General features: G+C 40.8%; 1 protein-coding gene and 1 long non-coding RNA gene across 3 annotated transcripts; one reads left to right on the forward strand and one right to left on the reverse strand.

Moving 5' to 3' along the window:
- On the forward strand, positions 1-19,726 carry SLC34A2 (solute carrier family 34 member 2). 2 transcript variants are annotated; one of them, XM_075194750.1, is made up of 14 exons: positions 1-89; positions 1,147-1,179; positions 7,262-7,367; positions 7,447-7,581; positions 7,696-7,824; positions 8,701-8,844; positions 9,267-9,378; positions 9,775-9,970; positions 10,079-10,165; positions 14,510-14,624; positions 14,970-15,137; positions 15,717-15,833; positions 15,916-16,040; positions 17,100-19,726. In XM_075194750.1, the coding sequence occupies exons 2-14, from the start codon at positions 1,168-1,170 to the stop codon at positions 17,673-17,675; spliced, it is 2,022 nt and encodes a 673-aa protein (XP_075050851.1). In that variant the 5' UTR covers positions 1-89; positions 1,147-1,167; the 3' UTR covers positions 17,676-19,726. The 2 variants fall into 2 exon arrangements, with proteins under 2 accessions (XP_075050851.1, XP_075050852.1); XM_075194751.1 differs by lacking the exon at positions 1,147-1,179.
- Positions 14,942-27,392, reverse strand: LOC142137476 (uncharacterized). The gene is made up of 2 exons (XR_012688001.1): positions 27,297-27,392; positions 14,942-15,249 (listed from the first exon to the last, which is right to left on the reverse strand). It is a non-coding gene; the product is annotated as an uncharacterized LOC142137476 (long non-coding RNA).
- Positions 27,393-27,616: the final 224 nt, after the last annotated feature.

The raw sequence follows: 27,616 nt of genomic DNA on the forward strand, positions 1-27,616 counted from the left end.
TCATCCTGTATATAAGTGCTGAGATCTCTGGTCCCTGCATCCTAGTCCTCCAACTTCCCTCCCTGCCTCCTATTCCACAGGATCATCTGGTATGTCATATATTATTTATAGTCTTTATATGTATGTTGGATGTTATTTATATCTAAAGTAATGCTTTTTTATATTTATTTTAAACTAATACAAATGAAATAACATATGAAGTATCTATTTTCTTTAACTGATTATCTATTATAAAATAACCTCTGTTTCATTAAATGTGTATCTCTGTCTTAGTATTATGCTTTTTTGTGTATTCTAACATTATATTCAGTTTACATTATGTTTACAATTTACATAAGTACAGCTAATCACTAGTTTATTATTTATTCCCAGTCGTTCCTCAGGTTGTCCTATTGTAAAGCTTTCAGTGAAGCATGTGTATACATTGGGGATGTGCAGTTGGTGTATGACTATAGTAATGCGACTAAATTATAACTCACTTTATGTACTGTGTTTTCAAATTCACCAAGAGTATAAAACAGTTTCAACGTTTAACTGATTGCTTAAAAATATCCTTTCATATCAAGCTGGTGCTTTATCTTATAATAATGTCCTCTTGTCTGTGCCACATTCCTACTGTGCATTGGAGCCTTAGATAAAAGCCACAGTAGATTTAAGTTACCTATGTGACCTGTTGGTTACCCCAAAGTTGTTTTTATTTTGTGTTTGTGCCTAATTTACCAGTTTATCTTCTTTTTTTTTACTGAAATAGTTGCAAATATATAAAGGCATTTCCTTGTGTACCTTTCAAAGGCCAAATGAGCAAATAATGAATGAGATTAAATAGGTTTACTAAACCACTTTACAGACTTGTGCAAACAGTTTATGTGTTACCAGAGTAATCTTTACCAAGTGTTAAAATAGACTACTGGTAATATAAACGTGTTTGTTCATTACATTTGTATGGATTTCTGGTAATTATATTACTGATTCAGTAGATTTAAAATAAACAGACACTGTAATAATAATACAATAGTTTCTGGAAGAAAAGTAAATCAGTAAAGCAAATGTCTGCCAAAATAGGAGTTATCTATACGTATAATTGTTTGAGATTAGACATGTTTGATGTTTGCTGTTTTTAATCTTGTAATAATAATTGCCTTCCAGTACTTGTCTACATCTAGAAGCATGGATGAAAAGGTACTTGGAAGTTTAGTGGTGAAGGGGCTGCAGAGAATTGTGCTTATGTTTCCTCATCTTTCCCAGCTTTTCTTTGGTGATATGGGCTTAAAGAGCTATGCTGCATTTTATTTGAAATATATATATATTAAGCGCCATACAGAGCCCACAGTACTGTTCAGTTTGGGGAGATCTACGTCCGGAAAATGGTTCAGTTATCTGGATAGTTCGGTCACTGGTTGTATTTTTATTTTTGTAATAATAAGTCATGCCTTGGGCTACCTAGTGTTCCTAGAATTGTCCCCTTATTTTCCACGTAAAACCTGTAACACTCAGTACTCGTTTTTAACTAATTGAAACTCCTGATGATTGTAATTTAACAGCACAAGTTGGGATCTTACTTTGTTTTACGTTTTCACTCTTTTACTTATTTGGGACCTGAAAGTAAGAATGGGCTGTTGTTTTATGACCTGAGCAATCTCCTGTCTCTGTTCATGTCAAAGTGATGCAATTCATACCTAAGAAACAAAAGGTGTATTCATAGAGTGTAAGCTTGTGAGCAGGGCCCTCTTACCTCTCTGTCTGTATATCTTACCCAGTATTGTTTTTTTACTGCGATTGTTCCCAACTGTACAGCACTACGGAATTTGCTGGCGCTATATAAATAACTGTTGATGATGATGATTCAGTACCTGTCATCTACACACAGTGGAGGAAGCTATTTTGTCGGAAAAAATAAGATGCATTCTCTCAATTCCAGGTCCATAACTAAGGCTGTGGGAGAAGGGCAGCCCCCTAGGTTGCAAAGCTGAAGGGGGGGTGGGGGCACAGGGATATGAATATTTTAGGTTAGTTGGGTTATAGTTGAGGGTTAGGGGGCATCTTTAAAATTTCTTCTTATAGCTCTGATTATTTTGTTTGGAAACTGTGACATTATTGAGACACAAGTACCTTAGAGATGTCTCTCTAGTGAATCAATTGTCTGCATTCTCATGAATATTGGTCCAGCCCACAAAATGGGCTGGACCGATCAGAGGACCTCATTTATGATGCACACAACAAATGACTAATTTAGCCCAGTGCACCATTACCCTCCACTCTTTAGTGATGCCGACACAACGTAGAAGTGTGTCTAAGTCTGCAGGGAGGCTGAAAAGTATGAAGAGTCGCACTGTGCAGAAGTGTCAGCGTCACATCAGTTCGGACTATTTTATAACCAGCACTTTTATTAAATAAAACATTACCGTATTTCTTCTAACATATTGTCCAGTTTATGCTCATCTGCGGCTTAAATTAATCAGGTGTAAGGTGCATCTATACTGCCTTTATTCCATGTGGTACTTGTGCGTGTTTGAAGACCTTTTTCATTGCTCCTACGAAATGCGCTTCTCAGCCATAGGACTGTGCAAATTGCATCCCATTATAAATATAGAGACAAGACCGGACCAAGTATTTGTATGGACTGTGCTCACCTCCGCAAAGTTATTAATGCCCCTAAAAAATGAGCCCTCTCTACCTTGTTTTCTCATTTTAATAATATGAGTGCAAGCGGCTGCTCCCCTGATAATGCCTCTATCTTATTTATTAAACCCATGTACATTGGTGACAAACATGGTAACTGCAGCACCTCAGTATAGTTTGGTGCAGAGGAAGGTGTACTGTACTGTCTAAATGTTTCTTGTATGCCAGAAAAGCTCTATTTACATCGAAATTTTTTAAGTATAATCACATTGCACACTGCCATATTTCAGTAAAAGTCCATGATCTATCACTAGTCACTAGCTTTAATCAATAAGCAGATGTCTTGTTAGCAGCTATGTCTGCCACAACAGAATTTTTCACTTTCTCTACATTACCTAACAGTAGATAGAACAGAATATCCAAGAGTCGTTTGAGTCTTCATCAAGGGCTATACACAAAACACCGAAATAAACTGCTATTTAAGTTTAAAATCGGAGTAATTAATTAACAGCTGATTAAGTGCAATACATAAAATAAGAGCAATTATTAAAAAGTTAGATGTTACAATAAAAATAAATAAAATATTTTAAAACTAAAGAACGATACAACACATCAAGCATGCAGCTGACAAGTAATTATATCCAATACAATAATACCAAAACATAACAAAGCAAAACACAATAGTACTATAATAAATATAAATAAATACAATAAAGCTCATAATACATATAATATTATGAATAATTGTAGCAGTTAGCATAATAACTAATTGTAGAGGCAGTGTAATGGAAGACCAGTAACAATAAATAATAAATATATAAAAAATATAAAAGCAGTGATATCCGAGATCAAAATGTTTTCAATCACTCATAGACCGTGGTCAAAGTGGGCTAGTGTACGGTGGTACGCCAGACTACCGCTTCTCCCACTGTCCTAACTGTAAAGCTATCAAATTCCATTCACTCACATTCTCTATACTGCCACTGCTATATTTCCACATCGGGCACTGCTCATAGGTCAAAACACAATAATATTCAAAAGCGCTGAAAACCAAGCAATGTGCATAAGTGCACAACAAACTGCTTACAATTTATTCTTCTACTTGTTGCGCTTGGGGTAATGGCATTATTTGGAGATATACATAATTTTTTTACAGCACTTACTTTCTGTGGCACTCCCTAACACCCACACCCGAACATCACATCTGGACTAATATATGCAACTTCCTTCTCAATTTCTCACCATCCAAAGCTGAGAGTTGTAGTTGACTATCCGCTGAAGTGCAAAAACTACAGGGCTAATTTTTCTATGTCCTGAGTTATCTGGGTTCTATTTCCTACATTAGATGTATTTTCCCACGTTGCACTGTAAGGTGCAATGAATATATCTTGTGTGAAATTGAGTTTTTATATTAGGTAATTATTTATAACTTGCCTGACAGGTTAAGGAAGATTGTGTTGTTGGAGATGGTACAGTCTGTAATTAAAACATTGATTACAGAATGTGATCATTATAGGCCTGCATAGATGTGTCTTGCCATTGTTTCCATACTGTTACCACCCTTGCAATAGAACTTATCCCAGTAACTATATGCATATATGTTTGCGTGGGTTCCCTCCGGGTGCTCCGGTTTCCTCCCACACGCCAAAGTGTGTGTGTGTCTGTGTGTGTCTGTGTGTGTGTGTGTGTGTGGTAGCGAATTTAGATTGCAAGCTCCAATGGGGCAGGGACTGATGTGAGTGAGTTCTCTGTACAGTGCTGTAGAATTAGTGGCGCTATATAAATAGCTGATGATGATATATATATTTTACTTAAATGTAATTAGAAAATATGGTATAGAGAAAAACATTTGCCTTTCGGAAATTTGCTGTATTATAATTCTTCATTTTATAGAGATATATAGTGATTAGAAAAAAAAGGCAGAGTATGTTGTAATATGTGCTGTATTATATACATTATTTATTTATTATCTTTTCTATATAAGGTGCCACAAAAGTCCACAGCGCTGTAGAGGGCGAAACAGGCAAACAGGGCAATAAAAACAAAGTGCAGTTAAATTATCAACCCGGATAAGAACTGGTACATTGGGCAGAGAGGTATAAAAGAATTACAGAATACTTAGAAATTAGAAGAAGGGAAGGAGGAGGGGTGGGGAGGGAAGTAAAGTACGCTGAACCTGCACCCAGGATTGTGGGCATAGCTAACACATTAAGGGGTCTATGCATCGCTGCAAACCGTAGCGATGCATATTTAATCATCATCATTATTTATATAGCGCCACTAATTCCGCAGCGCTGTACAGAGAACTCATTCACATCAGTCCCTGCCCCATTGGGGCTTACAGTCTAAATTCCCTAACATACATACACACAGACAGACAGACAGAGAGAGACTAGGGTCAATTTTGATAGCAGCCAATTAACCTACTAGTATATTTTTGGAGTGTGGGAGGAAACCGGAGCACCCGGAGGAAACCCAGGCAAACACCACACAGATAAGGCCATGGTCGGGAATTGAACTCATGATCCCAATGCTGTGAGGCAGAAGTGCTAACCACTTAGCCACCGCTAAGGTGCATCATGCTGGGGCTTCTCTGGGAGCCCCGCCGAAGTGACCCCTATGCTGAGGTCTTTTTTTCCTATTTACCGGCAGCTTAGCGCTACTGGTGACTGGAGGAAGTACTGTGCGCTAACCTTGTATCGGATTCTGCGAAGCCAGAGAGGCTTCTTTAGGACCCCATAGGAAATGACAGGTAACTCCATCCTGAGATGATGTTACCTGTCCGTACAATGTGAAGCTTATCAAAGCTCGATGCATTGCAGAACATCGCAGTCCGCATAGTAATCTATAGGGGCTGCGGTGCTGAGCCGTATTAGCCTAAACGGAGGAGATTTTACAGAAATCTCCTCCGTTAGGCATGTAATGCACAGCATATGTACTTAAAAGATGTGTAACGTGGAGCACAATATCTAAAATATACTAAATTATATAATCAAAAGACTTTGTTTTCTCCCACACTGTCCCTGATATCTCTCTGTTCATTAAGTGGGTTAGCAGTGCTCCTCGCAGTGACTGCAAGAATATACATCTGGGGTCTGAGATAGAGTTGGGAGTAATTACTGCTCTTGCTGCACTACACCTGTGCACTAACATGGAGCCAGATTTAGAGTTAAGTGTACTTTGTGTGCATGGAGGCGCGGTGTGTGAGTGTGCACCTAGCTAGTTATATACAGTAGGGTGTGTACACGTAAGTGTAACATGCCTGCTGGAGATACAGCCTATTTAAAGTAGCCCCGCATCTTTACAAGTGCCTCTCTGTGTGTCTGTTGTGGCTCACAAAGCTCAGGTGAAACTGATGTATGTTTATCAGAACATATCTTTTACTAGTTGAAATAAATAAATAAAACCCAACGTAGCCTTCTCCTAAACTGAGTATCCAGCACCAGAGCTATATCCTGAGCTGATAAAGCTACAGCAGAGGGCAGTGGGCATCAGGACCATCTTAACAGCATTATAGGCCCCCGGGCAAATCAGCCCTACAACCACTTACAACCACTCACCCACTTATGTACAATTAGTATGTGTACGTTGTTTTCGTTAAGGTCAAAATATGTATTCGCAACGGCAACATCACATGTACAGATAACCGCTGATACTCAGGTGATTAGTCCACCTAAATGTTTTAATGAAGAGGGTTTGAAGGTTCTGAATAAATCACCCGGAATAATATAATGAAAAGCTGACAAGCCTATGGGGCCCCTATGCTCATAGGCCAGCGTGCTCTTGTGTTAAAACAGCTCTGGTAATTAGAGATGTTCGGGCTCGTTTTTCAGAAAAACTAACCCACCCGAACTTAGGGGATCCGGGTAGACTCGCGAGCCAGCTCTGTACTTTTGCGCGTCCTCAGCTCTGAATCGAGGCAAAACATCATTGTTGCGTTGTCGGATCTCGCGGGTTTTGGATTCCATAAGTATCTCCCTCCCCAGGAGATCTAGCGCCACTGCTCACACAGAAACAGGGGTAGCAGTGTTCTTGTCACTCTCCAGTCTCCAGGGACATTGCTCAGTACCATTGCTCATACAGAAACAGGAGGGTTAGCAGTGTTCTTGTCACTTGACAAAAAATTGACTGGAAATTAATTTTATTGAGTTTAATAATAATGAAGGAACAAAAAAAGAGCCTTATTATGTGATTTTAGCAAAAAAAAAAAATAGGGATTTTAGAGAAAAAATTGGGATCCAAAACCAAAACACGCAAGGGCGGTTTTGGTTTTGGTATATATAATTTTTCGTTGGAGTAATTGTTAGGGTGGAATTCCGCATCAAAATCTTGTTTTTGTCGTGGTTGAAACAAGCAAACCACATGAAATGCCTCCTAAGGCACTTTGCATGTTTTAATTCAACCAGTTTCCCAGTTCATTGTGGATTTCCTGCTAACTTTAGTGGCCGGTCTAAGCCGACATCAGAGATAATTTTCTACCATAAAACGTGATGAGTTATCTGTCACCTAACTGCATAGCTCTTGACGGTGAATGGGTCCTCTTGTAATAAGGTGCTGGTTAGCTGGGACTCACCTTTGGGAAAGGAATATAAACGCTGGTGGTTAAACTCACATCAACATTTCTATTTCTCTCGATTTACAGAAAATGGCTCCCTTCCCAGAATTCCCGAACCATATCCCAGAAGCTCTGGAAGATGTTTCCAAGCAGCCTACATTTTCTCCTAATATGAATGAGGAGCTACCACCTGGCAAGTATTATAGAGTGAGCTGTGATAAAGTGCCTCTATGCATGGCACGTACTTATTGTATGTTTGTCTCTGCTCGCAGACTATAGTACACCCGGCACAGACTCACTGCCGCCATCTTACTCCACCGTGTCACTCTGCAAAGACCTACCTGAGGAAAAGGAGTTTGACCCATGGGACATGCCAGAACTGAAGAGTACAGGACCAAAGTGGTCAGGTGGGTGTAATTATTTTTTTCTTGCTTAGGAAATGCCTGTAATCCAGACTTGGACATATATTCATATATTATATATTACTACTTATAGCCTGAAAGCTATTTTTTGTTTTTCAGAAATGAACACAAAACAACGTGTCATATCTGTGCTGAAGTCAATAACAAAGTTTGTCCTCTTGGTGGTGCTGTTGTACTTCTTTGTGTGTTCCTTGGATGTGTTAAGCTCTGCCTTCCAGTTAGTAGGTGGTAAGTGTATGCTATAACCATTGGCTTCTTATTATAATACTCAATGTGCAATAAGTGTGTAAATACTGTTCATATAAACTGAGCACTGATGTCATCAATTATGACTGCTTAATTCTGGTGTCATCATTTTAGTATTCAATTGGAGCCATTATGTAATATAAGAAGTTAGATATGGCTTTTTAAAGGTGATTTAGGTGTCGGCAGTCACCATGTAGTGCCCTTAATGAAAATAATTGGCTTGAACGTCATGTCTTTATAGTGTCAGAGAAGCTCTTGCAGAGTTCTAATAGCCCATAATTTACACAGGGTGTTATTTTTTTTCATATACTTCTTTAAAATTTCAACATATTTCACTATAGAATACGGTTAAACAATAGTGGTAAAACCCCTCGATGTACATTGTGAGGATAAGAATTTGTAGTATAGTTCCTAGTGGAGAGGTGATGCTTAACAGTTTGATTAATGCAGATATCAATGCTTCTCTGATTGTAATCATACTTGCCTACTCTCCCGGAATTTCCAGGAGGTTCCCAAATTTCAGGGAGTCCTCCCGGATTCCCGGAAGAGTAGGCATCCTCCCGGGTGTTTGTGGAGGCAGGGCTTAATGATGCGACTCATGTCATCTAGCCCCACCCTGCGCTATGAAATGACGTGCCATGCCCCCTCTTGCACTCGCCACATGACCTCTCCTCCGGGATTATAATGATAACACTATAATTTACACTACAGTATCATTATATTAAATTAATTCATTTATAATAAATAATACTGTAGAAAACAACCACAGCATAAGCCAATGGCATGTTATGGTAGGAAAGTAATAGAAATTAAGGTGGAATTTGCTTTGCTTTTAAACTAATTTTAACTCTCCTATAGGAAAAGCCGCAGGAGATATTTTCAAGAATCACTCTGTGCTGTCTAATCCCGTTGCTGGGCTCGTGATCGGGGTCCTGGTGACTGTGCTTGTACAGAGCTCAAGTACATCATCTTCTATTGTGGTCAGCATGGTGTCATCTGGACGTGAGTATTCCTTGTACAATATCCAGCTAACTATCTGCTATAGTTTGAGAAACTGGGGTGATGTGTATGCCAGCTCTGTATACCATACTTATAATGTGCGCTAAAGACAGTTTAAAATTTGTCCAGTGGTTTTTATGTTACATCAATTAATAAATAATAATAATAATAATTTGCGATCTTGAGATGGGCAATCTGTATAGTTGTGTACGGTGAACCGTGTACATCTTTAATGTAATCTATATAGAAGCTTATGTTGTCTATCAGTTATTTTGTAAAGTTATTTGGTTTGGATGTTCTCTGTATGTGAACAATAATGTTACATAGCACAATAACAAGGCATCAAAGTTCAAGTTCCTGATTTGTTCTGGAGATGACAGCATAATATTAATGTTGTGCTTGTGATTGTTTTCGTGTTTTGACAGTTCTCACAGTCAGTACGGCCATTCCCATAATCATGGGAGCCAACATTGGCACATCGGTCACTAACACCATTGTGGCTCTGATGCAGTCTGGAGACCGGAATGAATTCAGAAGGTGCAGTATTTGCTCTTATGTCCTCTGCTAAGAAGATGGCAAACTTATGGAGCGTGCACAGTACTTTGCTGTTACTGGTGTAATTTAGTCCTGTACATTTTAATTAAAATGTAGGGATACAGACATGGAAAATAAAGGGCTCTGTCATTTAGCTGTGTTTTCATACTAAAAACTATAAAACTGTCATAAGAATAATGTTACATTGCTGACAGCTTTAGTTTTTTCTCCTTTTTTGTTAAAGCTCATTAACATAATGGATTTTAAATTTAGAGATGTCGGACTTTTTTTGAAGTCTGGTGTGGTTGAGTGTAAATTTTGTTCTCAATTATACATGAATGAATTATTAGTCTTAACGACCTGTGGTTCTCACGACTAATAAGCACGTGCACCTTCCAGGGCGTTTGCAGGAGCCACAGTCCATGATTTCTTCAACTGGCTCTCTGTGCTCATTCTGCTGCCCATTGAAATAGCATCAGGATATCTGTTCCACCTCACCAGCGCTATCGTCTCGTCTTTCAATATAAAGTCGGGGGAGGACGCCCCAGACATGCTAAAAGTTATCACAGAGCCTCTTACCAAAGGAATTATTCAGGTGTGTACACAAATGTAGGATTTGTCCTCATACTCAAACTTCCAATCCACTATTCAAAATAAAAAAAACAAAAAACATCTGAAATTAAATGACGTTTGTGTGTTGCAGCTCGATAAAAAGGTCATACAGGAGATCGCAAACGGAAATCCAGCAGCTCAAAACAAGAGTCTGATCAAGACGGACTGTGGGTATAAGGTAAGTCATCATTGGGGGTTTCATCATTATGGAACAGAGGTTGATACCATCGTAGCTGAAACATTGATGACGTTTGCAAATATAAATATCAAAACTGATTGAGTACCTTTAATAGTTAACTTCCGTGGAAATCATTGCAAACTCTCAAGGGTCTAAAGCAACTTAATCTAGATTACTGAAATGCTGACTACATCTGTACTGTGTTGTTCTAAAGACTTCTATCAGAGATTGGAGTGTTTTTGCAAAGAAAATAGCAAATGTAATTTAAAGATGAGAGATCTTTATAGCCTTATAGCATGCAATGTATTTTATTATAGGTATCACCTTTACATAACTTTTGTTATTATTATTGGCAAACATACACTATTCCTAGCCAAACCAAGGGGGGGGTTCTAGTGCCTGGAACCCCCCCCCCCCCCTCCAAGCCTGGGGCACTGTATAATAGAGGTGGCTGGACCAGTGTCGGACTGGGGCATGAAGGGCCCACCGGGGAACTGCAATGCTAGGGGCCCACCAGAGGGGGTGTGGCCAGTCATCATAGAGGCGAGACTAGACGCTAGAGGGGGAGTGGTCAGCCCACGAAGGACAGCTAGCACCATAGTGTAGTATATAAAGAATGCAGTGTGTGTATAAAGAGTACACAGTCTGACCTGCCCCTTAGATTGGACAGAACAGTCACCATAAATCGGGATTGTCCCACTAGACCAGGCTTGGCTAACCTGTGGCACTCCAGGTGTTGTGAAACTACAAGCCCCAGCATGCTTTGCCAATATATAGCAGCTTATTGCTGGAAGGGTGTGCTGAGACTTGTAGTTTCACAACACCTGGAGTGCCACAGGTTAGCCAAGCCTGCACTAGACTCAGAATTTTTGACAGACTGTCCTACCTGTTGTTGTCACTTTTACCACCTGCAGCTGCTGGTTTCTTTAGTTGCTGCTTGTCTGGATCTTGGAATGTTGAGGGCCCTATTTGGAAAAAATAATGGGTACATTTAGAAGATTCCAACCAGCCCTGGCATTAAATCAATAGGACCAACAATTAATACTTAGGCCTTCCTCCAGCCCCAACATTAAAGTTATAGTATTCCCATTTAATAAACCTATTTCCCTCCCCCCAGACAGCCCCTGCAATAAATCGCATTTATGTATAATACGTATAATAAATATACCTATTTCCCGCAACCGTCACTGCCATTAAATAATTCATATTCACATTTAATTAAAAGCCCCCAAACCACCCCATCTTAAATTAAATTGCCCCACCTTCACCCTACAAAGAAAATAGCACCCATTATTTAGCTACCACCTACCACACACACTTTACATTGCCACAAGCCCGCTGTGCCATCACACACACATTACTGTGCCCCTTAATCACCATGCTGGGCCTCCTTATGATCAGACTGCGCCCTCCATGCTGTTTTTGCCCCCCCTTCATCACCCTGTGTCATGCTGCTTTTGTTTCCCCCTTCTCCTGGCCCCCCTTAACTCTGCCATCATGCTCCCCCTTCACTCTGCCTTCATGCTCCCCCTCCACTCTGCCTTCATGCTCCCCCTCCACTCTGCCTTCATGCTCCCCCTCCACTCTGCCTTCATGCTCCCCCTCCACTCTGCCTTCATGCTCCCCCTCCACTCTGCCTTCATGCTCCCCCTCCACTCTGCCATCATGCTCCCCCTCCACTCTGCCATCATGCTCCCCCTCCACTCTGCCATCATGCTCCCCCTCCACTCTGCCATCATGCTCCCCCTTCACTCTGCCATCATGCTCCCCCTTCATGCTCCCCCTTCACGCTCCCCCTCCACTCTGCCATCATGCTCCCCCTTCACTCTGCCTTCATGCTCTCCCATCATGCTCCCCCTTCATGCTCTGCCATCATGCTCCCCCTCCACTCTGCCATCATGCTCCCCCTTCACTCTGCCATCATGCTCTCACATCATGCTCCCCCTTCATGCTCTGCCATCATGCTCCCCCTCCACTCTGCCTTCATGCTCTGCCTTCATGCTCCCCCTCCACTCTGCCATCATACTCTGCCTTCATGCTCCCCCTTCATGCTCCCCCTTCATGCTCCCCCTTCATGCTACCCCTCCACTCTGTCTTCATGCTCTGCCTTCATGCTCCCCCTTCATTCTGCCTTCATACTCTGCCATCATGCTCCCCCTCCACTCTGCCTTCATGCTCCCCCTTCATGCTCTGCCTTCATGCTCCCCCTTCATGCTCTGCCATCATGCTCCCCCTTCATGCTCCCCCTTCACGCTCCCCCTCCACTCTGCCATCATGCTCCCCCTTCACTCTGCCTTCATGCTCTCCCATCATGCTCCCCCTTCATGCTCTGCCATCATGCTCCCCCTCCACTCTGCCATCATGCTCCCCCTTCACTCTGCCATCATGCTCTCACATCATGCTCCCCCTTCATGCTCTGCCATCATGCTCCCCCTCCACTCTGCCTTCATGCTCTGCCTTCATGCTCCCCCTCCACTCTGCCATCATACTCTGCCTTCATGCTCCCCCTTCATGCTCCCCCTTCATGCTCCCCCTTCATGCTACCCCTCCACTCTGTCTTCATGCTCTGCCTTCATGCTCCCCCTTCATTCTGCCTTCATACTCTGCCATCATGCTCCCCCTCCACTCTGCCTTCATGCTCCCCCTTCATGCTCTGCCTTCATGCTCCCCCTTCATGCTCTGCCATCATGCTCCCCCTTCATGCTCTGCCATCATGCTCCCCCTTCATGCTCCCCCTTCATGCTCTGCCATCATGCTCCCCCTTCATGTTCTGCCATCATGCTCCCCCTTCATGCTCTCCCTTCACGCTCTCCCTTCACGCTCTGCCTTCACGCTCTGCCTTCATGCTCTCTTCTTTCTTCCATTCCCTCACTTACCTTTTCTATCTGATTCTTTATTCTCTTCTGTCTTCTGTCTTCTGTCTGCGGCGCTCCTCACTGAATGTCGGGCGTGATGACGTCACGCCCGGCATTCAGTGCGCACGGAGCCAGCGCCGCAGACACGCAAGTTTTTTTTTGTTTTTTTTTTCTTCAGTTACTCGCTCCCCCACCAACGAAGGGGGAGCGATCAGGGTTGGGGCCTACCGGGGGATAGACCGGTCCCCCGGCGGGCCAGTCCGACACTGGGCTGGACCCTGCCCCCGCTTCACACGGCTCTGCTTGAAAAGGGAGAGCTGCGTGCACCTAACAGTAGTGCACTCAGCATTGCCCATGTATATAATGGGGATAGGAGGAGTTGGAGAGCAGCCAAGCACTGTCTAATATTATAGCCACGCCCCCATGCATGCTGATCACGCCCACTGACGGCGTGATGTGGAAATCTACAAATCCTGCGTTTGCCCCTGCTATCTTCTCATCAGAGTTATCCAGTACACATAGGGCTTCATTTTTCACTCGTGCACCACACTTTGATTTTTTACCAGTGCGCCACAATGGTCCGACCAGTGCAAATCAAGGTCTAGGTCTCCTGTGCGCCTTGCGGAGAAACGGAAAGTCTATAGGAGGTGCATACCATATGTCGCATCACAGTCCAACCTCCTACCCCGTTCATAGCACCAAGTGGAATAAAGTTGTCAAATTGTCTCCTTAAATATTGTTTAGTCTTAAATATATCGTGAGAGTGAGGAAAAATTGGAACCTTATTACATGTGTAATTTTTGTGCGTGTGTGAAGCTTTTTATTATGCTGTTCAGAGTGCTCTAGTAAAGTACTTCTCTGCTGGTCTATGCTTTCAATGGGACCCATTCAGTGGGGTAGTGGACTTTCTACCTACAATAAAATATCACCCGTGTACAGTGTAATGAAAAAGTATAACAAGTAATCAATTAATAAATAGGCACCGTACCCCAAATCCTCAACCAGTCCCAGTTCTAGACAGTTTATGCTGGTTTCCAATATATACGAGGAAGATCACAAATATAGAGCGCCCCGGACTATGTAAATGTTTGCCCTTCCACCAATCCAGCCATTTTAAAAACCTGTTTGGTCTGGTTGAAATCTAAATATATTTGCCTAAACCAAGGCACACGACAGGTAGAGTTATCAAACGTACTATAAAGCAAAGTGGAGGTGTTATGCACAGCAACCAATCACATTCGAGCTATCACATTTCAAGAATGTACTAGATAAATGATGGCTAGAATCTGATTGGTTGCTCTGGGGACACCTCCACTTTTCCTTTTTAGATAGTTCGATAAATTATCCTAGTGAGTCCAAAGATAATATGTGCTGAGAAGCAGCCACTTTGCTCTTCTAAATTACCTCCATAGAGTCACAGTACAAATGTAACCAGTATTTAAGAAGTCATAAAAAGCACTCTGTATACACATGTATTTCTGTTTTACAGGACTGGATAAATGATACTGTACCAGGGCCAGAGAATTGTACTATTAACAAAATCTGCTGGACAGATGAAAATAATGTGACCTGGACAGAGGTCTATCAGTCAGTGAAAGTTAGCTGTAAGTACTTATCATATATCAATCTTTGATGTCATATATTGTGACATCGTTATCTGGAACCACATCAAACCAATGTTTCTTGTAAGATGATCCTTGTGTGAATTATAGTGTTTAGAACTTAATCTTATAATATCTCTACCCTGAAGTGCTGCAATGAGAATCTGCCATTCAGTACAAGCGGAACAATTTGTATTGTTCTAAGCATTAATTGCACTGTCATTTCCGGATCACAAGGTTTATGAAGTTCTGTTTACTCCAAATTGAAACAATTAAGATATAAAACATTCACTTTTGTGGAAATGAGAAATGCATTACTCTTTTTATTTTTTTTACTTTATTTCCCAGGCTCACACTTATTTGCCAACACTAATCTCCCAGATCTGGCAGTGGGACTTATCCTCTTGGCACTGTCGCTCTTTGTGTTGTGCGCATGTTTGATTCTGATTGTGAAGCTTCTGAACTCCATGCTGAAAGGACAAGTGTCTGTCGTCATCAAGAAGATCATCAACACCGGTACTTATTACTAGTGGTTTTAGGTCAGACTGTAGGTGGACGCCATCTGGTCTCCCAACTTGTGCATCCATTCCAGTGCCGGGGTCTCCATCACTGTCATTTCCTGCCCTTACTAGATAGATGTGTATGGAAATATAAAAAAATCAATTAATTAGAATTTTTAAATACGGGTAGAATACTTTTATTTCTTTTATACGGATGAGAGGATTTGGAGGTTGAGGCTATGTAGTTTTTGTTGATGAGGAAGAAGAGGATGGCTCTTTGGGGTGAAAAGGTTAAAACAGGGCTTTATGGATTTAGTATGATCATCATCATCACCATTTATTTATATAGCGCCACTGATTCCACAGCGCTGTACAGAGAACTCACTCACATCAGTCCCTGCCCTCTTAATTCCCTAACATACACACACAAAGAGAGAGAGAGACTAGGGTCAACTTTGCTAGCAGCCAATTAACCTACTAGTATGTTTTTGGAGTATGAGGTGTATATACTCTGCAATCTCTTGTTTATCTTAATTTAGACTTGTATTCTCTGGCCCCATAATTTTGACATATGTGATTTGTTGTCCTCATACAGACTTTCCCTTCCCATTCTCATGGTTGACCGGATACTTGGCAATGCTGGTTGGTGCTGGGATGACATTTATCGTGCAGAGCAGTTCCGTATTCACATCTGCCATCACTCCACTCATCGGTAGGATTGATGAAAGTCTTGCAGAAATCCTTAGCTCATTTCTGTAATCTATTATAATATCTCGGCTCTTGTGTCCTTCCAGGCATCGGAGTGATCAGCATAGAGCGAGCTTATCCGCTAACACTTGGGTCTAACATTGGAACAACAACAACTGCTCTGTTGGCTGCTTTAGCCAGTCCTGGGGAGACCTTGCAAAACTCAGTGCAGGTACGTGTGATAAACCCTGTGCGTTTTTTTGTTTTGCATTGAATACGTAAAATACCTTCTCTTAAATACATCGTTTGTAGCTTGTGACTTAGAAAAACAAAATTAACTTATATATTCCACTGAGAATATTATTTTGCTGTAAAAATTGGGTTTCTGGGTTGGGGTTGTAAGATGCAATTTTTGTTTGTGTGTTATGGAGAGGCTAAGCGTTAACAAGCCTGATGCACAGTTTGCTATATGAAATTATTATTTTCCTTTTAAATGTAGTCTTTCCATCTATTAAAGAAAGGTAGAAAATAGTGCCCAAAATTTTCTATTTTTTCAGTTGTCCTAAATGAAGTGTAACTTACAAATGTCCATAACACCTCTCATTACTTCAGTCTATATATTTCTTCACATGCTGGACAGAGCATTCAATCGTGCACTCAAACAATAAAGAACTATCTGTAAGTTGATATTCTGGGGCAGCACAACCCATCTTGTTCTCTAAAAACCCCAGTGGGTAAAGCATTGACTCAAAGACCAGCCATGTTAATAATATTAATAATAATAACAAATATTTATATAGTGCCTTTTCCCCAAGGGACCGCAAAGCACATTTTTGCAGAAGGTGAGGCAGCCATCTTGGCCGCGCTCAGTTGTGTTCTGTGGAATCTTTAACATCAGTCCCTGTTGCATTGGAGCTTACAGTCTAAATTCCCTACCACACATACACACATATACACACTCACAGACACTCTAGTGTCCATTTAAGTCAGCAGCCATTAACCTACCAGTATGTTTTGGAACTTTTTGTGAGGAAACCGGATTGCCCGATGGAAACCCACACAGAACATACAGTGCACAGAGATAGGGCCTTTGTGGGAATCGAACCCAAGACCCCAGTGCTGTGAGGCAGCAATGCTAACCACTGTGCCCTTTTGCCAAAGTCCCCAAAAGTCTTTTATACTTTTTTAGTGGCTTGGTTGGATATTGAACTGTAGGTTGTATAGCTTATAAATGTTCCCATTGTTTGTCTGTCTTTCAGTTATAATATCATGTTATTATATTTCTTTGCAGATTGCGTTATGCCACTTTTTCTTCAATATTTCTGGGATAATTATTTGGTATCCCATCCCCTACATGAGATTGCCTATACGACTGGCTAAAGGCCTGGGAGACAAGACAGCCAAATACCGCTGGTTCGCTGTTGTTTACTTGATCCTGTGCTTCTTCTTGCTGCCCCTGTTGGTGTTTGGTTTGTCAGTCGCCGGATGGCAGGTGCTGGTGGGCGTTGCCGTCCCTATTGTGTTTGTCATAGTTGTTGCTATTGTCATCAATATATTGCAATCAAAATACCCCAGGGTGCTGCCAGATTTTCTGAAGACCTGGAACTTCCTTCCCAAGTGGATGCATTCTCTCAAGCCCTGGGACTCCTGGATGTCCGTCGCCTCTCTGTTTTGTGGCCGCTACTGTTGCTGCTGCTGCAAGAAGTGTAAGTGCTGTAAATGTTGTCAAAATAAAGAGGATGAAGAACTATCTATCGACAAACCCCAGGCACTGGAATGTCACACAAACGTTGTCGATCTGACTGATGAATCCCCGGCTAGTGACAATAAAGGTCAAGTGAAGACTCTGGACCTCACTGCCTTGTAGGATAAAGACTATGGACCTCACTGCCTTGTAGGATAAAAACTATGGACCTCACTGCCTTGTAGGATGAGTGTAAGGAGGTTCTTTCTTTCATTCATAACAAATATTCAAGATGGACCTATCTTTTTATATTTATGGAATGTATGATAAAAAAGATTATTTATCTTGTAATGCAAGTTGGTGGGTGCATCAGGAAATGATCAAACTATAACCTGTTTTTGTGTTAATAGGTATGTCTTTGGCCATGAATTTGTATTAAATGGCGATGACGCAACTAGATTTTAATGTGAATAGAGGTGATGAGTGGGACATCTTAAAACCAAAGAGCAATTGTTTTCTACATACTCTGGCACAGTGATTATGAAGACTAAAACAATTACCATGTGAATGCAACTCATAATTCTTTCGTGCCTCAGTGCTGTCACTGGTCCCTACTGAAGTGATAGGCGGCATCCTCAAGAATGTTGGCTCAGTCTACAAATTTCCGGCCTCCTTTTTGTGCAGGTGATTGGTGAACATTAAGAGGCCTAGTCTGTCTGTCTGTATTGCCTTATGTGAGGTGTAAGTATTATAAGGAGGGCATCATATCTTCAGAGCCACCTATTGTAGCACTAATAATACTAATACTACTATTACTTGAAGCAAACAATCTATTTTGTAACGAGTTTGTTTATTCTTATTACAAATCAGCAATGATTGAAGCTGGTATTATTGTAAATAGGATAATTCTAGCAAGGTAGAGAGGTAGGTGATTAGAGAGCAGAGAATGGGGAATATGTACTAAGGGCATATCTGTAGTAGCCCACAACAACCAATCAGACGGTTTCTTTCAATTGCTAACCAGCGCTAGATTTATATCTAGCATCAAGATATTATGCAGAGATTTACACAGAATGTTTTAATCATTAACATTGGTCCCAGCGGAACTTAAGGTTTAAATGATCTTAAGCACACACTAGGGTTAACTTCATACAAAGCCACTTAATCTACCACTGTATTTTGTGGACAGTGAGGGGAAAGCGGAGCACCCGGAGGGAACCACGTGAACACAGGGAGAACTACATTTCCAATTACAGATCGATAAAAGCCAATTGCTGATTGGTTGCTATGGGTCACTGTGCATTTGCATTGGATAGGAAACTAGAAGATAAGACATTTGGAAGAGCAGAATTGGTTTCAAATGTAACCCCGCCAGCCTACTGCAGACTGTACTCTGTACTGTGTACATATTATTACAGCTCTGTAAATGTTATTCAGCCTGTGTATATAGTTGATGCAAATTTTATATTTGGTATTGAGTTTGGAACGCTTTGGATGAACTTTTATATATATATATATCTATGATATATTTTGATATATGTTTAACTGTACCTTGCAAACCTCAACAGTGTTGAGCACCTACTTAATCTCTTAATTTACAAATGCATGGCCCACAGAAAAAGGCAGGACCCTGAAATGAGAACCTATATAAGTTAGGCATACAACTGTCCAAGCTAATGGCATTACCAGAAAAAATTGTTAATGGAAGCAGTGGGACCATTTGCAGTAGTCGAGTACCAGGTGGTCAGATAGTGAGATAGTTCAGATATACGGTGCCAGGATCGGTGACTGTCAGCTTTCCCTGCTGTCACTCACAGTCAATAAGACAAGGGACAGTGAGCAATTAACAATACCTGATTTAAAACATGATTCATTGTAACAAAAGTGTGACACTTCTGATCACTTTGCATTAGATCTCTCAGAAGTGCAGTCTTCTCTGTTTATTAATATCTGGGGGAGCGTTGATTCCTTTTTGTTGAATGATGGCGTTATGTTCATTAAATATAGCAACTAATTTCATATATGCAATTATATCTGTTAACAGCATGTGTTCCGGGTAACAACTTTGATATGGTAATGCCTTTGGAGTTAGATAGGTGCGCCTATATTATACCGTTATGTTTAACTGTGCTTCGTCTAGCCTTGGCTATACATGTACAGTGAGAAAGACTCTAAAAATGTGAAATAATTCTGATATGTTGCAATATATAATAAATATTGTGATTCAGAAATAATTATACAAGTTGTTTCCATTTACTCGTGTTCTTGCATGTGTGTTTGTGTGTTTATGCTATAAATAAAATTGCTGCACCCTGCACAAGTTAGATGTTTGATCTGACTGATGGCCGGCTGCGGTGAAAGTGTAAGACTATGGTAATACAGCAAAAGCAGGGTCCAGGTAGACTGAGACTTCCCGCACATAAGCATTGCTGCCGGTGTTCTCTAAGATGTGATGTGTTAGTTACACTTCTTTAACTTAGCTATGTATAGTTGTTTTTTTTACATTTTTAAAATTGGTTTTCATTTATTTATTAGGCTTTCGATCACTGTAGGAAATAGATGACAGACAGTGACCAGACCAGAACATGCTCTATCATTTGTTTGGTATAACATCACATTACAATTGGCCATTACATTCTTGTGCTCAAAGTTATAGGGAATACAAGACAATACCGGGTTGTATTATATTTTAGGAAATGTAAGGTGGTAAAGTGAAGGATTATGGTCCAGCCTATTGGACCAGTCCTACTGCTGGGCAATGCTCATGGTGGCTAGTGGACAGTAATGTCGATGTGCTTGGCGCTGAATACCTATGGAACTGCAAGAACCTCATTTCCCCATATCCGCATTACATCCAAATAGAGTCATTTAGCTTAAAACCATAGTGACACTCAAATAGTCACTTAAATAAAATACCACCAACTACTAAAAATGTTTTTTCCTGGCAGTATTTAACATCCGTGTGTCTAGTTCTGCATGTCTATGACCCACTTGCAAGCATGATGTTATGTATTGCGATGCCTGATCTGCTGACCTTGCCTTTCTGTTGACCTAGGCATTTGCCCATGGCCTCTCCATATATTTATGACTGTAATTTTGTGCTACCTTTGTTATGAGCAGTGCTGATCAGCATTTGCACCAATTTTCTCTGCAAGGTTATACGTTAGAAATATCTTTGTAGGGTCAGTGATGGCTTCAAACGAGCAACACTATCTTACATGTGTCTGACGGCACCAAAGAGCATCATAACAGCTAAAGATGATTTTTAGGGAAGCAAGTCAGCAGCGCCACAACAGTAAATGTTTTAGATATATCAGAAGGACAGGTTTATTAATTAGTGACTGACTTGTGTAAAAAGACCACACCTGCCCAAGAAGACCGGCACTGCAGGTTACAGTGCCAGATAACCTGTTTCTGCTCCAATGTTCTAAATAAAATGCTTTGCTATTCTGCCTAAAGTTAATCTCAGTTTAAAAGACACACGGCAAAACTATGAAATGATTTCTGGTTATGAAGGTGTAAACCACCCTGGTCATAAATTGGTCATGGGCATTCGTATGCCTATTTATAAACCAAGATGGCCACTGGGTATCATGTTTAGAGGTTAAGCTTAGAGAACATTGTGCACCACTGTCCATAGGATGTTCTACTTAATCATATCTACTCCTGCAAAAGAAGTAGGCAATACGTGTTGTGGTGCTTTAGGATATGTACAGTGACTGTCCCATGGGAATTCTAACCTGTGATCTAGTTTTGCAGTAGTGTTTGCTTACCTGTGGAGTCACAGAGTCTGATACAATTGATCGGTTTCCTACTTACTTGTATTGACCTATCTTCTTACTGAACAATGCCTCTCACCTGTCTCTAGAAATGTATACTGACCGCCTACTCTGAAAACTTTCTGTAAACACCAGGATGACATAGTGGTCCCTTTTATTTGGTCAAATAGTTCTGATATTAAGGGAAGAGGGTATATATTCTTAACAGTGATATTATTTAGATCCCAATAACCATAGCCATGTTGGGACATTACTGTCATTCTTGTACACAAAAAAGAATCCTGAACTAGTGGATGGTCTGATAAACACTTTAATACTCTTAAGGCTCTGGTTTCTGAATCTGAAAGGGCATAAACCTCCCCTTTGGGGGCATGGCTCCAGGAATTAAACTATAGGTAAATCGTACAAACCCATGGTGTGGTAATGTCTTTTAATGTCTTTCGTGGAAAAAAAAAACCCTCTGAAAATATCTGATATTGTATAGATAACACTTTTAAACACATGGAGAAAATATGAGCTGCAAAAACAACGCACTGTTTATGACAATTGACTCTTTGTTTATTAATGCTCACATCAACAAATGGCTTACGATTATATATTCACAGGAAAAGTGGGTGAATAAATTTAATAAAAGTATATATTTTTTGCAATAAATACCCCCTTCAACAAGGGTCACATCAAGGGTTCTAAAAGATACTGGTCACTTCTCTCTCTACTCCTTGATATCTGTGTTGTTTTTGATACAGTCAACCACCCACTTCTCCTCAACACCCTTCACTCCCTGGGTCGTCGCACCACTCTTCTCTCCTAGATCACCTCTAACCTCTCTGATCGCTCTTACAGTGTTTCTACTACTGAAGCATGCAGGACTCCACATGATCCGTTGCAGTCCCTTAAAGCTCTGTTCTCAGCTCTCTGCTTTATTCTCTTTATATCTCTTCTGTCGGTGAACTAATGTGTTCATCGGCTTCCACTATCATCTCTATGCAGATGACACACAAATTTAGCTTTCCGCCCCTAACTTCTCTCCTTCACTTTTAACCTGTGTCCAACAGCCTCTCTGCCATCAACACCTGGATGTACTAACACTAACTAAAGCACAATATGCCCGAAGTGGAGCTCAACATTTTCCATGCTCCTAGTGTTACTACCCCTCCTCTAGTCTCTCTCAAACTTGACAAAATCACACTCTCCTCTGTTCCTCAAGCCTGCTGCTTTGGTGTAATCCTTGACTCTGCCCTCAGCTTCATTCCACACATCCACTCGCTTGCTCAGGCTTATCACACTGACTTCAATGTCATCATGAGATACATTCCTGCTGACCCTCTTCAATCTGCCTATGACCTATACCTCTTCACCTCTGTGATAACCACCTCTTTCTACTGCCTCCATGACTTTACCTGTGTTGCTCCAATATTGTAACTTCTACTTCTTCTGATCAAACTCTCCCCCAACCTTCAAGCATTCTCTCAAAACCAACCTCTTCATTATAGCCTGTCCTACCCCACTTGATACTATTCCTTTTGCATGTTCTTCCCACATCCACTTTGTATCTCTCTAACCCCTATTGTCCCGTCTTGGCTTTTCAAGGGCAGGGCCCCTTATACCCTGTCACATGTCTGAACCTCTTCATCGACCTCAAATGTACTTGTTCTGTTTTTATGTGTCATTTGTATGATTTGTAAATCTGACTGTCCGGAGCTGAATTGTGCGGAGCCATACAAATAAATAATGATGATGATGATACCATGATGATATGTTATTATTGTTGACTTACCATATAAATGTTGATCATGTAACTGTCGAACATATGTATCACACCCAGTGCAATCAACCCAGTAAGACCAGCACCTTATGTTTCCATCCCTGTGATGAATATTCATGTGACCCAGCACTAGGGTCTCCAGACTGCTAGGAGGTATACACTCCAGAGGCTTAAACTTACAACTGCAACCTGACTATTGCTATCTAAAGCTGGGTACACACTACAGGGTTTTTGTACAATAATAGGCTCAACCAGCCGGCTTGTTCGAAAGTCGGGTTAGTGTGTGTAGTGACACGATGGTCAAAAGTCTGCCCAAATAGACGATTATCGCCTCATTTGGTTGGTCGTACCGTTCAATTTTTTCCGATCCATCACCTAACGATCATGTAGTGTGTATGTACTCATGCTGACAATCTCCATAGAGCTTACAGAGTCTGGCTCTTTTCAGCCGATGTTAGCACTGAATGTCAGAGTGAATAAATGTAGTGAGTGCTGTTGAAGGAATAATTCATTTGTTTGTTCCAAGACAGAATATTTCGTTTTAGAGTCACAGAAGCTAACGAAATTCGTTAGGATATGTGTATAGTTATAACAAGGTGGTTTTAATCAGTGTGACAATGTGACAGTAGTGAATGAATGAATATTGTGCTGTCATTCTCCGGACCAGAGGACCAGATGAAGAGCACAGATCTGAAGGTAAATCGTGTCAGTGTGTATGCATGAATCGTCAGACTGATTGGACCCTCAGTCGTAGGTACAATCGTTTGAGATAGCACGTCGGTCTGAACAATTCTTCAGTGTGTACCCAGCTTAAGCTTTAGAGGTTATTTCCAATCGTTACACAGAGCCCCAGAGAGCAGTGGCATTGTTTCTCATGTAGAGTTAATCTCAAGGCCTTGATATGCATTGACTCATTCTGATGAGTGTACGGAACAGACATGAAGATTGCAGGAGAAACAGGAATTTGCACAGATGAGTATAACAATCCAGACTCCTCTCTGATTTCCCTTAATCTTCAGTCATTTTTAGTAGGACGATTCTCCAAAGAGTCAAGAGAAGGACAATGGACCAAATTGTGCTAGATTTGTGAGTAAGCTCACTCCCACTAGTGCGGAGTTTGCTCAGGAATGGCAGCAGGCAGGTGTGAGTGTATCTGCATGCACAGTGAGGCAAAAACTTTTGGAGGATGGCCTGGTGTCAAGAAAGCCAACAAAGAAGTCACTTCTCTCCAGGAAAAACATTAGGGACAGACTGATATTCTGCAAAAGGTACAGCTGAGGACTGGGGTAAAGTCATTTTTTTCTGATGAATTCACTTTCAAATTTTTTGGGGCATTGGAAATATGCTTGTCCGGAGAAGGAAAGGTGAGCGCTACCATCAGTCCTGTGTCATGCCAACAGTAAAGCATCCTGAGACCATACATGTGTGGGATTGCTTCCCAACCAAGGGAGTGGGCTCCCTCACACACAGCCATGAATAAAGAATGGTACCAAAACATCCTCCAAGAGCAACTTCTCCCAACCATCCAAGAACAGTTTGGTGACTAACAATGCCTTTTCCAGCATGATGGAGCACCTTGCCATAAGGCAAAAGTGATAATTAAGTGGCTCTGGGATCAAAACATTGAAATTTTGGGTCTATGGCCAGGAAACTAACCAGACCTTAATCTCATTGAGAACTTGTGGTCAATCCTCAAGAGGCAGGTGGACAAACAAAAACCCACAAATTCTGACAAAATCCAAGCATTGATTCATCATCATCATCATCATCATCATCATTTATTTATATAGCGCCACTAATTCTGCAGCGCTGTACAGAGAACTCATTCACATCAGTCCCTGCCCCATTGGAGCTTACAGTCTAAATTCCCTACTATAGACACACACACACACACACAGACATAGACAGACAGACAGACTAGTTTAGGCAAGAATGGGCGGCCATCAGTCTGTGGCGCAGAAGTTGATTGACAACATGCCAGGGTGAATTGCAGAGATCTTAAAAAAGAAGGATCAACACTGCAAATATTGACTCTTTGCATAAACTTAATTTAATCGTCAATAAAAGTCTTTGACACTTATGAAATTTTTGTAATGTTACTTCAGTATACCATAGCAACATCTGACTAAAAGGTCTAAAAACACTGAAGCAGCAAACTCTGTGAAAACCAATATTTGTGTCAATCTTAAAACTTTTGGCCATGACTGTAAATTAATGGATATGTTTGTTTTGATATGAACACTTTTTTCTTTCTCTTTCTTAAGTTACCCTTTTATTTTACACCTTTTGGCTGAGGCCAAGTTGGCAGCAAAATGGGTAAAATTGACTTTTAAAAAAGGCTGGATGTAAAAATTGCATATTTCCATATTTACACCCATATGTTGAGACATGTACATGTTAAGAGGTAGCATGCGCACCCGGTTTATGCCAGGCACATCTCACAGACACATACCCCCCATTTGCATCCATGCGCAACAAATGCATCTACTATAAGAGTTAATTTAACCCCTGTAATCAGAAACAAATCCTTTTCTCATGTAAAACAAGCAAATCATTTTTTGCTTACACATAATAATATAAGAATAATAAATGTCCGGCTGATGAAGAAAGAACCAATCAGATTCAGCGTGCAATTGCAAGTAGCCAATTATAAGCAGTTCAGAGACTGTCATCATCATTATCCGCTATTTACACCCCTGACCACCCGCAAACAATGTTTCTTTCTCTGTGTATATAGGTCTGCATACATTTACAATTGTATGTACACACTCTTACTGTATTTAGCCTACCTTAGAATGCCCCCGTCCCATCTCTCCAAGCACAGGCTATCATAAGTGGCAGAATGACTTATCTGCATGGATGCATATATACATACATATGCGCAGCACGGTGATGAAGTGGTTAGCACTTCTGCCTCACAGCGCTGGGGTCATGAGTTCAATTCCCGACCATGGCCTTATCTGTGCGGAGTTTGTATGTTCTCCCTGTGTTTGCGTGGTGTTGAAGTCAGCAAATTGGATAAAGTCATTTCAATTAATATCGAGCAAACTTGGTTGTCTTTGTCTGAAAAGATGCGTATTGCACGCTACGGCGTAACACGTGGCAATAGCTGTTTATACGCATTTACACCTTCACACATCCTTGTAAATAGCACACATTAATGATAGTCGCAACACATAGTTATTTATGTCAGAATATAGTAGTGTTTATGTGTAAAATTATAAGTTATATGCATATTAGTAATACATATGGTACAGGTTAAAGGAAATGTGTCATGTGTGGTATCATATTAACCCCCTTTACATCAGCAGCTGTCCGGTGCTTTCGGCGAATAGATCGCACATTGCATACACTAGTTATTGATGTTAGGGAATAAACCCCTGGAGAGATGACACCCACCTTTGGATTCTTTAGTTTGAACTAGCCAATGATATGCAACCCCCTGGACCTTCCTGAAGCCTGGACCAATAGAAGCAAGCCATACCATCTGCATTGTTTTACTGTATTTCTTTTTGCATATAAGCAAAAGCTTTTCATGTAGTGTTCAGTCATCTTGACCACAGACTTCAGACCTGAATGACTGTTCACTGGATCCAGAGCGCCTGCGATAAGTAACGGCTGTACTTATTATTATTTCGCTTGAATTATTCTGCTACTTTTTGAGAATAAATATTTGTGCGTTGGAAACACAAATCGAGATTCGACAATCGTTATTGGATAGCGACAAAACGTGCATAACAGTGGGTTTCCTCCGGGTGGTCCGGTTTCCTACCACACTCCAAAAACATACTAGTAGGTTAATTGGTTGCTATCAAAAATTTGACCCTAGTCTCTCTCTCTCTCTGTCTGTGTGTGTGTATGTTAGGGAATTTAGACTGTAAGCTCCAATGGGGCAGGGACTGATATAAGTGAGTTCTCTGTACAGCGCTGCGGAATCAGTGGCGCTATATAAATAAATGGTGATGATGATCATGATACGCACACTTTCTGGGCTTGAGCAGAGCAATTTCAAGCAAGAAACGCTACACAAACTGGCATACATCCCACTCTGCATCAGCCTTATAGTATAAACATTTTCCCTGCTGGTGAAAAGGGTGTAGCACAAAAAAAACCTATTACAATTCAGTTAAAATACAATAGTGTTATTCTCAAACTTTACATTTTCCGGAGGTCTGTTAACGCTATACTTTTTTTGCCATTAGTACTTTGCTTTAGTCTGTTAGATCAATTTAAGTTATAAAAATAAATAATTTGACTCACCCTATTTGCTCAATCCCAACATAAGGGCGTAAAGCTGGCGCTTAATAATCTGTTGTATGAAAAAAAAAAGTTATTGAAAAGTTTCACCTCCTTTTCAGGAAGTTATTTTAACATTGCTGCATGTTTTGGCTTGATCCTCAATTTATTACAAAAATGTTATTATACATTCGTGAGTAATGATGAATCATTGCATAAAATTTCTCAAGCACTGTTTCCTCCTCTTTAATTCTGTAAACAAATTATAGTTTCACAGTACACACCCTTGGCATTAATATAATATCATCACTCTTAAATTACCAAGCACACTGCTAAAACATGTG

This window comes from Mixophyes fleayi, chromosome 1 (genome assembly GCF_038048845.1).
Source record: "Mixophyes fleayi isolate aMixFle1 chromosome 1, aMixFle1.hap1, whole genome shotgun sequence".
NCBI lineage: Eukaryota > Metazoa > Chordata > Amphibia > Anura > Limnodynastidae > Mixophyes > Mixophyes fleayi.

Excerpts from the sequence above, each read along its gene's own strand:
- SLC34A2 (XM_075194750.1), top strand. Across the intron at positions 9,971-10,078 it reads TTACCAAAGGAATTATTCAG|CTCGATAAAAAGGTCATACA; the intron begins GTGTGTACACAA and ends TGTGTGTTGCAG. Across the intron at positions 16,041-17,099 it reads CCTTGCAAAACTCAGTGCAG|ATTGCGTTATGCCACTTTTT; the intron begins GTACGTGTGATA and ends ATTTCTTTGCAG.